This window comes from Carcharhinus amblyrhynchos, chromosome 3, assembly GCF_965287045.1.
Source record: "Carcharhinus amblyrhynchos chromosome 3, sCarAmb.v2.hapA, whole genome shotgun sequence".
In the NCBI taxonomy this organism is placed as follows: Eukaryota; Metazoa; Chordata; class Chondrichthyes; order Carcharhiniformes; family Carcharhinidae; genus Carcharhinus; species Carcharhinus amblyrhynchos.
Window position 1 is genome coordinate 120,194,849 of NC_137326.1, and position 12,117 is coordinate 120,206,965.

Below are 12,117 nucleotides of genomic sequence, written 5' to 3' on the forward strand. Positions count from 1 at the left end.
ATTGTCAGGGTGCCTGCTACGTGAGTAAACCAGTGGTAGAATGTCGTAGTTGGGGAACATTTAGAATGGGCCCCAGCAACCCGGAAAGATTGGGTGTTGATTGGAGGGGGCAGAATCAGACTGACTATTAGAACGGAGATTGCAACTTGGGGGTGAAGAGATCCAGTCAATCGTGGCAGGACAGTCGCTTGGGAAAACCAGAGAGAAGTAGTTCCTTCTCCTCCTGGCCCTCGAGCCATGCTCCAACAAGTACCACCTGCTGGATCTAGCAGTTCCTGCACTCTTCAAGCTGAGCCCTGGGAAAACAGGCAATAAGTTTAAATTGCTGCCAAGATATCATGACAGACCCATTTCTTCATAACACATTACTCTGACATCCCAGTGAAGTGTTTAAAACTGAAGTAGATGCATGGTGGGTTAGATTCATGGTTAAATATTTGCCAGCTTAACTCCCCAGATGCTCTTCTGCCTGACATAGAAGACCTACAGCACAGAAGGAGGCCATTCAGCCCATCTGCACCAATCCTCCAATACAGCATCTCACCCAGGCCCACCCCGAGCCCTGTAACCCCATGTAATTATCACATTAATCCCCTTAACCTACATATCTTGGGACACTATGGGACAATTTAGCATGGCCAATCTACCTAACCTGCACATCTTTGGACTGTGGGACAAAACCGGAGCACGCGGAGGAAACCCACGCAGGAAAATGTGCAAACTCCACACAGACAGGAGACACAAGGCCGGAATTGAACCCGAGTTCCTGGTGCTGTGAGGCAGCAGTGCTAACCACCGTGCCGACCATCATAGGGGAATTAAAATGACCCCAATTCCAAACTGATAAAAGGAAGTAACTTGGGGTGGATACGTTAAAATTTTCCAAGCCAGTTGCAGAATCATCAGGCCTTGTCACATCCTCATTCATCAGGCTAAGGACAACTCACAAGTGCCTTCACTATGCATCAGGTAACATTCTTACTCTGCAGGTATACATACACCATGACATCTTCCCTGTCTAAACACGGCATTTAAAAATATCTCCCAGCAGTTTTTCTATTAACCCCAATCAGAAATATTTTGAGCTGGTGTGGGCGGCACGGTGGCACAATGGTTAGCACTGCTGACTCACAATGTCAGGGATCCGCGTTCGACTCCCGGCTTCGGTCATTGTCTGTGAGGAGTCTGCACATTCTCTCTGTGTCCACATGGGTTTCCTCCAGATGCTCCGGTTTCCTCCCATAGTCCAAAACAGAGTGCTGGTTACGTGTGTTGGCTATGCTAAAATTCTCCTTTGGTGTACCCAAACAGGAGTATGGTGTCTAGGGGATTTTCACAGTAACTTCATTGAAGTGTTAATGTCAGCCTACTCCTGACACTAATAAACATAAATTCTGCACAACTATCCATTCAAACAACACCAAATTCTGTGGTTAGCATGTGTAATAGGATTGAGACAATCCACTGCAACCTCATGCTGGCTCATAGGATCATAGAATCCTTACAGTGCAGAAGGAGGCCATTTGGGCCATTGAGTCTGCATTGACCATAATCCCACCCAGGCTCTATTTCCTAATCCCCCCATTTTACCCCGCTAATCCCCTGACACTAGGGTCAATTTAGCATGGCCAATCAACATAACCCACACATCTTTGGACTGTGAGAGGGAACCAGAGCACCCGGAGGAAACCCACAGAGATACAAGGAGGATGTGCAAACCCTACACGGACAGTGACCTGAGACTGGAATTGAACATGGGTCCCTGACGCTGTGAGGCAGCAGTGCTAACCACTGTGCCACCAGTGATATGGTAATACTAATGAATGCCTTCAATCTGCTTATTGTAAGGGATGTACGGGGTGTGATCAGGTTGGTGTCACCCTCATGGTGATCAAAGGGGATGATTTAGATACTGTGGCTTTACAATAAGCATTGTCAGCCTTCATTGCTTAAATTATAACAGACATATTTTTAAATCAGCCTTTGCCTTATCCTGGGAGGGCGTCTGATTCTTCTCAAGACATTCTGACTTTGAAAGCTATACAACAGCACCAAGTGCAATTGATCTGGAGAAAATCAATGACTGATTCACAGAGAGAGCTTCTAAAAGTGGAAACAATCTCAGTAATAGCATCTGCACAAAAGTAATGGAGACAGCCAATAATGACGCAATAGGACAAGGGCATGCTTTCCAGTTGCTGCATCACTCAATTTCACTACGCTGGAGGTGATTTTGAACCCACACACCCCGTCTGCAGGAACGGCGGCACGCACTCCAAATCCAGAGAGCCCCATTCACACCAGCGAGTTTCAGAGTTCCGATCTTACCAGGCCCCTCACCGGCGGAGTGGACTGATACATGCCACGGGGCCCCAGGAAGCTCATTTTAGCATGTCATTAGCAAGCACTCTCTCCAGGATATTCCCCCGCCCCCCTCACCGGGTATTCGGCAGGTGCCAGAATGCCGGGGCCATTTACACTAGGTTCACCCGGATATGAACCTGGCCTGGGGGTCTCCCTGGGGTAGAGGGGCATGGCCAAGCAGCGTCCTGGCACTGTGCCTTGGCACAGGTTTGCTCTGCCAGGTTATCACCATGCCCATGCCAACTTGGCAGTACCAGTGTCGGCAGTGCCAACCTGATGGTGTCAACCAGTGTCAGGGGGATAGCCCCTTTGGGGAGCTTCATGGGGGAACAGGGGCGATAGATTCATTCAGATTTGGTTGTGGGCCAGGAGCAGATGGAAGAGCAGAGGCTGCCGGTGATGGCCATTGTGGGGGTGGGTGAGTGCTGGCTCCAACTGTGGGGGGGCAGGGGTGAATGGGCTGGTGGTTGGCAGGAAGAAGCCTATAATTGAGGGAAGATGCTGCTGATTGGGGTGGAGGAGGGGCAAAAGAAGTGGCAATACCAGTCAGCAGTGGGGAGGGGAGCCCTTGAGATCTCCATGGGGGACTGGGGGACGGGGGACGGGGGGAGGAATTTATTTCTGTTATAATCAGGGTATCCTTTAACCTTGGTGCCTGAATGCCCACGGCACCCTCGTTTTGCCAGTGTGTTTAAGCCGTGCCCTCCTCCATGAAACACCCCCTTGATTTTTGTTTTACACAGACTGCCGTAAGATCTGAAGAGAAAACTGGCGTGTTTCCCTGGAGAGGAAAACACCGGCTTTCCCGCCAGAAGCAGCCCTCTGCCATTTTTTGCTAAAATTTCGCCCTGTGTTGGAAATGGGAAAATTGTTAAATGCTTTGACATAATCTACGAGACACATTCAGCTCCAGGAGGAATGATTCCCCGCTCTTGGTTTTATTGAAATTGCTGTTTAAAAATGTCAGTTCTAATCTGTCATACGTGCATCCCAACAATGCTGGGAAAGCCTCCCCATGATTGTTCATATTGTGCATTTAATATGCTTGGGTGTTCCACAAAGGCAACACACAGTGAGAGATGTCAGTCAGCAAAGATCTACGCTTAGATTCAAGTGTGCATCAAAACAGCAGCTTAGGCATTAGAGCAGATCATTGTCTCATCCATTTATGTGACTTTTGCTGTGCCGTTTTTGCCACAGCTATTATTTCATCTATTTATAATAAGTGAAATCCTTTTTGAAAGCGCTGACGCAGCAACTGTTTGTGAGGATCATATGACGTCCTGAACTCTCTCTTTCTGTTCAATGACGATGGGCGGGATTTTCCGGCCACTCGCCCGGAAAATCCCGCCAAAGACAACGGGCCTTTCCATGATCCGCACCTCCTTTCTACCCGCTACTAAATCCCCCCGATATTTCCAATAAGATTCTGAAAACAAGTCCGTCAATTAATTTTAAATATATGTCGACAAACAAATAGCAAGGTTATGTTTCGGCAGCAAGTACAGAGCGGTTCCATTATAATGCAATGGTTGGGGTCCGTAAAATGTTATCGCGAGAAAAGCGAGGTCGCGCTAAATCGAGGTTCAAGAAAATCAGCGTTCAAACGGACCCAATGTTGACCTAGCGTCCTAAAACACCCCTATTATCGCCCTATTTGACCAGTTTTTTGCACGTTTACCATCTGGCAAGTGAAAGTACCTTTTCATTAAAGAATTCCGCAAATAAATCGTTATTGTTACAGTAGAAATTAAAACACAAATTAATTATTAGTAAAACTTTTTAAAAAATGTTCCATTTTGATCTAAGAAAACACGAAATTAACTCACCAAAAACATTTCAGTTCCCCAGAAAGAGCAAAAAAGAGGGTCCAATGATTCATCGCGTTATATCTGAATTCACGCTAAATCCAGGTGCGTAAGATTGGGGTTTCACTGTATGAGGAACTCCTTCATGGTTTTATGTCACGTGGCTGTGAAAATACAAGCCTTTATTTCATGCCCCATGCTTACCTATGGGAGTTACTTACAGACACAGGGGCAGCTGATACAGGCACTGTGCAAAATCAGTGAAGCCCATACAAATTATCTGTTTATGAAACTTTGTGGCCACACTTCTCCCAAAAAAATTATAAGTTTTACATTTGCAGGAAAACTGGAGTAATTCACACTGTTTTCTTTTCGGTGGGAGTTCAGACTAGAATCTCCCACACTCTGTGCACTGCAGAAGTCACCAGTGTGAATATCATTAAATTTCAGGGGGCAGTGCCAATTCACACTGGAGAGGCTGAAACCAGCAGGCCCCTGCGCAGTGGCACCGCGCTGTCAGCCTCCCGTTTGTGGCCAGCTCAATTGCTGGCCAGCCTGGGACCCCCGCAGTACTGCACCCCTAACCCTCCTCCTCATGGCCTGGTCGCGGACCAGCCCTCAACCAACCCGTCCCTCCCGGACCACACCAATCTCCAGCCCCCCCCACCCCCGCAAAACAGTTACCCCCCCAGTAGGCAGAACACCACCCAGCAGATCCCATCCCCCCAGCAGACTCCCTCCCCGGCTGACCTCCCCACCACCTCCGCCCATCCCGATCGCTGGCCTCCCTCCAGCTCCCATTGGTCCCAATGTAGAGTGGCAGCAGGACCACCCCCCCACCCCCACCCTAGGCCCTGACCTCCCCATATGTCCCCCCTTGATTACATTGCCCCATGCCTGTTGGGCAGTGTCAAAGGGTCCCATGGGCATGGCACCTTGCACCTCTGGCAGTGCCAGGGGCACAGGCTGGCACTGCCAAGGTGCCCATGCCCTAGGGGCACCACCCACCTCCACCTGACCCCTGTGGGGCCTGATTGCTCCCCCTCCTCTCCAGCAGGATCAGGCCACCAGCTCCCCAAAAATCTTTGCTACTTTAAAACCTGCTGGTGGGGTAGGAGAGGTTAGTGGGCTGGGAGAATTCAGTCCTGGGCCCGCTAATAGCATTTAAATGATATTTAAGGTATCATTTAAACGCTAGCCCCACCTCCCTGCCGATTTCTGGCACGGAGCTGACCACATTGGAAATCCAGTGCTGGGAGATGTTAATGGGGCGCGAACACTTGCAGGGACCCTGCGCATCGCCCCAATGTGCGATTCTCCCAGCCCGCTGTGCTAAAAAACCAGCACAGTGAGACGGGAGAATCGCCCCTGTTATCTATTTACTACACGTTGGAAACCAGCTGAGTGAACTACTTTCATCATCATTACATTGCACAGCAGGGTAAAAGGCACCAACAGGCCTTATCTGTTGCTAATGCCAGCTACATATTCTTTTTCCCTCTTGTCATAGTGATAATAGGCAGTCTCTCAAGCCAGATTCCCAGCCACTTTTCCAATGTTCTGTGAAAAGCTGATCACGCAGAGAATCCGCAGCCTGCGGATTCATGGGCGGCTCTATGGCACAGTGGTTAGCACTGGTGCCTCACAGCGCCAGGGACCCGGGTTCAATTCCAACCTTGGGTAACTGTCTGTGTGGAGTTTGCACATTCTCCCCGTGTCTGCGTGGGTTTCCTCCAGGTGCTCTAGTTTCCTCTCACACTCCAAAGATGTGTGGGTTCGGTGGATTGGCCATGCTAAATTGACCCAAGTGTTGGGGGGGGATTAGCAGGGTAAATACGTAGGGTTACGGGGAAAGGGCCAGGCTTGGATTGTTGTTGGTGTAAGCTCGATGGGCCAAATGGCCATCTTCTGCACTATAGGGATTCTATGCTCTGTGCTGCAAATACCACAATCACATTTGATTGAGAACAGAACGTGCATGTGTTTTCTGTGAGACAGTTTTATGACAAGAGGACAACACTGCAGATAACAGAAGTCTGAAAGAAAAACAAACGTTGCTGGAAATGCCCTTTGGTGCATTGGTGCAGAGAGAATCAGAGTTAATGGGTGGAATTTACTGGCCACAGCAAGAGGCCCATCCACCTGCTGAAAAACAGATGGCCACCTCATTCCACAGCCATTTTCTGGAGGCCCCAATAGGAACCTGTATTTCCCAATCAGACACTTCCCTGCCGATAAAAGGCTTCCTGGCTCCAGTGAGAGGAACTCCCCTCCAGAATTCCAAGTGCAGAGCAGATGCATCAACCCATCTCAAGAGCTGCCAGCCAATCAGGCTGGAAGCTTCCCAGTCCTGGCAGTGCCACCAGGAAGGATGGCCATTACTACAGCTTGGCCTACACCATGGATTAACAATGGAGCTGTAGGGAACAGGTGAGCCTGGACCCAACATGGACTGCAAGGAGAGATTAGATTTTCTCTCAGGATTGTCGTTATTATGTGGAATTCGCTTCCTTAGAAAGCTTCAAGGCACAGTTAGACAGATTTGTGATAGACAAAGGAGTCAAGGGTTATGGTGGGCAGGTACAAAAAGAGAGTTGAGACAAGATGAAGATCAGCCATGAATGTCAGAACAGACTCGAAGAGCCGAGTAGCCTATTCCTGCTCCTATGTCTTATGTTCACATGTTCCTAAAAGAAAGATCTGTAATAGGGTGAAAAAAATAGTATAGAGGGTTGATTATAACAGTGTGATAAGCTAATGAGACACAGCATACATCATCACAGGAAGTGATGCAATGACTCTCACTTGTAGCCACCATTGCAAGATGAAGTCTAAGTTGTTTCTCGATACAATGGTTTGCTCATCTCAGCGAATGCTATAAACATTCTGTGTTGGCACAAGAGCAAAAATATTACTTGGTGGCAAAGAGTGAAAGAACAAGCGCAGAAAACTTTCTGCCTGAAGTGAGTTAGTGGAGGGCTGGAAGGAGAGAGAACCCATGATACTACCTTGATGGTGTGAATGGGGATGGGTGCTAAACCCCCGGCAAACCACTTTCTAACTTCTTCCAGAAAGGGTTTCACATCAGTAGCCTCCGAGTTTCCTTCTAATAATGAAATACCGAACCTTTATATGGTATCTCTCCACGACAACACATTTCAAGAATATATACATGGTGGTGTGAGAGATCCTGGCTGGGATTTTATGACCTCTCTCAGCCGAGATTCGTAAAATCCCACCCGAGGCCAGCAGAGAATTCCATCCTGCGAGCCTGGGGCGGGCGTGCCAGTAAAATTCCAGCAAGGTCGTAAACCCATTAAAGAAAGTTGCTTGTTAGCACTGTACACCATGGTGTAACAATCATTCTATTTATTCCAGGTATTTCAACTGAGAACTGAATGAACTTTAATAAGCATCTTCTTGGCTCTTTTGAAGCATAAGAACATTAATTGGGGTTCTTCAATGATGTGCTTTTGTGTTTGCTATGTTGTGTGTCAAAACATAATTTAATTTCCACTGGTATGCCCCCCAAACAAATATTATAAAATGTGTTACTATTCTACTCCCTTTGTGTGGAAGGCTGATGCATGACTCACAAGAATCTTTCCGTTGTAATGCTAAGAATACATTTCTGAGTTGAAAGAGTAATTTATGACTAGAAGGTCTTGGAGGAATGACTCACATAATAACGCACCTGCTTCACTTTGTCTAGCAACAACAAAACCCAGGCCACACAGTGACGAGTACGGCAAGAAGATCCCACCTCCGAAACCCCGGCGCGACCCCAACACGCAGCTCAGCACGTCGTTTGATGAAACGTACGGCGCCAAGCAGGGCGGCAAAAAGGCGTCGGCCGTGGCGAGCAAGGAGAACGCTTCAGCGTTCAGTCCAACCCAGGGCGCTGAGGAAGACGAGCCTGTGTACATCGAAATGGTTGGGAATATATTACGTGACGTCAAGAGGGACGACGACGATCAGAGTGAGGCGGTTTACGAGGAAATGAAGTATCCGATGTTCGATGAGGTGATCCAAGACGTCAAGTGGATCAGTGCGGCCAGCTCAGACCCTCATTCTCAGTGTGCTACTCCTACCGTGCCTGACCTGGAAATTACAAAGTCTTCAGTGCCATCAACTCCAAAGGGCTTATTTTGTGAGATTCCACCTCCGTTTCCAAATCTGCTCCCTCATCGCCCCCCGCTACTAGTGTTTCCCCCTGCTCCAACACAGTGCTCCCCTGCATCGGATGAATCCCCTTTAACTCCTCTTGAAGTCACAAAACTGCCAGTACTGGAAACAAGCATATCTTTTATCAAGCAAGCTGGTGCTTCTCCATCATCACTCCCAGCTCAGGCTTCTGGATACCAGAAAATAGAAAAAGACTTGCCACCTTCCCATGGAATAGGTGCAACCGGAAGGTCCTCCTCTCCACCACTCCCTTCAACTCTTTATAGGACACCATCACCTCATAGTCTTCAAAGTCACTTTAGTCATTCAATATCCCCGTCTCCTGTCACTATGGGGCGCTCCATGACTCCTTTAGGTCTAAAAAGACCCCCGCCCTATGAGTCCATACATCCAACCCCAAGATGTTCTTCCGCAGTGCCTCAGTCGACAGTGAAAACCCCAGTACAAGAAGGAGGAAAGACAGGAAATGCTTCTTCTTCTCACGGGGCTACACATACTGGGTCAAGGTCCAGAACACCAACCAGTCCCTTGGAAGAGCTCAGTTGCCTCTTTACCTCAGGAAGGAGTCTATTGAGGAAATCAGCCAGTGGAAGGAAATCCAAGGAACCCATGGAAAGTAAGTGGTCATTCAATCTCCTAACTCATAGCTTGCTTAATAGTCTTCAGCTCCAAAAGTGTAAGCATTTGAAGGGTGGAGGAGTTCTCTTCCAACTCCTACCTAAAACCTTGAAACAAGTAGTTGGTATGAAACCTGGTTCATCTTCTTTCATCATTGATGGAGGGTTCAAAGAGGTCCAATTGATGCTGTAATCAGACATACCCTTTTCACTCTTTTCACCTGCGTTGCCATCCAGCATGGATAATGGGACACAAGTTTCTTCTCCGCTCAGCCCTTAAATGGAATAGAAACATGTTATATCTCAGCAGGGCTGACAGCGTCTGTGGGGAGAGAATAAACTGTGCTGAGAGCAACGAACCCTATTCCATTTACATAATATAAAAGCAAAATACTGCGGATGCTGGAATCTGAAACAAAAACAGAAAATGCTGGAAAACCTCAGCAAAATCTCAGAGCTGACAAAGGATCATCTAGACTGGAAATGTTAGTTTTATTGTCTCCCCATAGATGCTGCCAGACCTGCTGAGGTTTTCCAGCATTTTCTGTTTTTGTTTCAGATTCCAGCATCCGCAGTATTTTGCTTTTATGTAATGTAAAATTGAATAGGTCTGGTTATTCTCAGCACAGTTTCCCATGGGCATGAATCCATGGCAGAAAATTATCCACAAATGTTGCAATCAACATGAGCTTGCCAGTATAGCCTTCATCCCAAGAACAAATACTTGGGCTGTACCCAGTCGAAGATCGCTCTGCCGAAGAGTTATCCAGACTCGAAACGTTGGCTTTGTTTTCGCTCCACAGATGCTGCCAAACCTGCTGCGATTTTCCAGCATTTTCTGTTTCATTTGAGATTGTTCTGTGCTGGTATTGGATACAAGAGGTGGGATAATGTTGCTTTCCCCAGCATGAGCACTTTTCAACTTCTAAAGGACAAAATTCACAAAAATAATGGGTCAGATTTTGCTCTCAGTGTACCAGACATTCATTACACTTTCACCGGCTCATAGACTTTACATGAGATTTTTGCACAGGAGTTTTGAGCATGGCATCCAGAGGCTCTAGACTCTACGTGAAAGGGCAAGTATTTGAATTTCTCCTTGAATGATCAGCTTGAAGATGCATTAAAGTGCAGCCAAAAAGTAGTCATTTAAACTATGTGACTCAATGTTTAAATCAGTTGCAGAAAGTGAAAGATAGATTAAGAGGGACAAATAAAAGAGACAAAGAGGTTTTTATAAGTAACTCCACTTTTAAGTATTCAATGATAATTAAAACCTGAGGAAATGCCGCTCCACATTTGTAAAAAGTGAATTTTTGGAACAGAAAATAAGATTGAATATTCTGTTAAAATAAGAATACATTTAAAATACAATCAGTGGCACTGTAGGTTAGCAGAGCCATGAGAAAAAAACAAGCATTTGGCTTTAATTTTAGAGGGATAGAATTAGACAAATTATTCTTAACATTTATGGACCATTGGTTAGATCACATTTAGAAAACTGCGTGGTCGCCATATTACGAAAAGGATAAAGAGGCACTGCAGAGGGTGCAGATTAAATTTACAAAGGTGATACCAGAAGTTCGTGGCTGTACAGATAAAAGTGTATTTTTCCTCTTGAAAAAAGACAGGGATGAACCAAAGAAGGTCTTTCAAATTATGAGAGCTATCGATAGATTGGGTACAGAAAGATTGTTTCTAATTGTGAGGAATAGCATAGAAGCCATCAATAAAAAATAGGCATGAAGAAATTCAACAGGAAATTCCGAAGAATCCTCTTTATAAATGGTGGTGAGAATGTGGAACTCACTACCAGGGGAAGTGACTGAGGAATATTTTAGATGCATTTAAGGAGAAGCTAGACAAGCCATGTGAAAGAGAGAATGGAGAGAGAAAGATCGAGGAGACACATGTAAAGCGTAAACACCAGCATGGACTGGTTGGACTGTATGGACTGCTTCTGTGCTAGTTAACCCACGTAATCCTCCATGAAAATGTACTTGCACTGGAATGGATAAGCCCTTCCTTTTTCTGATGACATTCTCCTCCTGGGTACTCACTAATTAGGAAGGACAGGCAAAAAGGAAAAGGAGGTGGAGTGGCATTGTTAATGAGGGATGAAATCAGTCCCATGGTGAGAGAGGATATTGATTCAGAAAATCTCGATGTATAATCAGTCTGGGTGGAGCTAAGAAGCAACCAGGGCAGAAAACATTAGTGGAAGTTGTCTATGGGTCTCCAAATAGTAGTGGTAAGGTAGGGGATGGCCTTAAACAGGAAATTAGAGATACTTGTAACAAGGGTGCTACAGTAATCATAGGTGACTTTAATCTACATATAGATTGGGTAAGCTAAATTGGCAATAATATTGTGGCAGCTAAATCCCTGGAGTGTGTACAAGATGGTTTTTTAGGCCAGTATATTGATGAACCACCTAAGGAACATAGTTTGATTTGGTATTATGCAATAAGAAGGGTTAATTGATAATCTTGTTGTGTAGGCTCCTTTAGAGAACAGTGACCTTAAAAGGAGAGAATGCTTCATATATGCAAATTTAAGCATACTGGACAGGGGATAATTTATTGGCATGGATTGAGAATTGGTTAGCAGACAGGAAACAGAGAGTAGGAATAAATGGGTCTTTTTCATAGTAGCAGGTGGTGACTAGTGCAGTCCCACAGGAAGCAGTGCTTGGGCCTCAGCTATTCACAATATATTTCAATGATATGGAGGCGGGAAACAAAAATAACATTTCCAAGTTTGCTGAAGACATGAAACTTGGTGGGAATGTGAGTGGTGAGGAGAATGTTAAAAGGCTCCAAGACGACTTGGACAAGTTGAGTGAGTAGGAAAATGCATGGTAGATGTAACATAACATGGATAAATGGGAAGTTGTCCATTTTGCTCAGAGAGAGGTACAGAATGGCAGAGTATTACTTTAATGGCTATAAATTTTGGAAATGTTGATGCACAGAGGGATCTGGGTGTCCCAGTACACCAGTCACTGAAAGCAAGCATGCAGGCACAGCAGGCAGCTAGGAAGGCAAATGGTATGTTGGCTTTCACTGCCAGAGAATTTGAGTGCAGGAACAAGGATGTCTTACTGCAGCTGCACAAGGTCTTGATGAGAGCACACCTGGTGT

The 12,117-nt window shown here is 46.2% G+C and overlaps 1 protein-coding gene across 3 annotated transcripts in view; it reads left to right on the forward strand.

Annotated features, from left to right (window-relative positions):
* The window catches only part of nyap2a (neuronal tyrosine-phosphorylated phosphoinositide-3-kinase adaptor 2a), a 142,895-nt gene that overhangs the window by 87,023 nt on the left and 43,755 nt on the right, over window positions 1–12,117 (forward strand). For all 3 annotated transcript variants that reach the window (XM_080186491.1, XM_080186492.1, XM_080186493.1), the window contains one exon: window positions 7,885–8,973. In XM_080186491.1, the coding sequence (XP_080042617.1) occupies window positions 7,885–8,973 (1,089 nt within the window). The remainder of the gene's footprint in view (window positions 1–7,884; window positions 8,974–12,117) is intronic.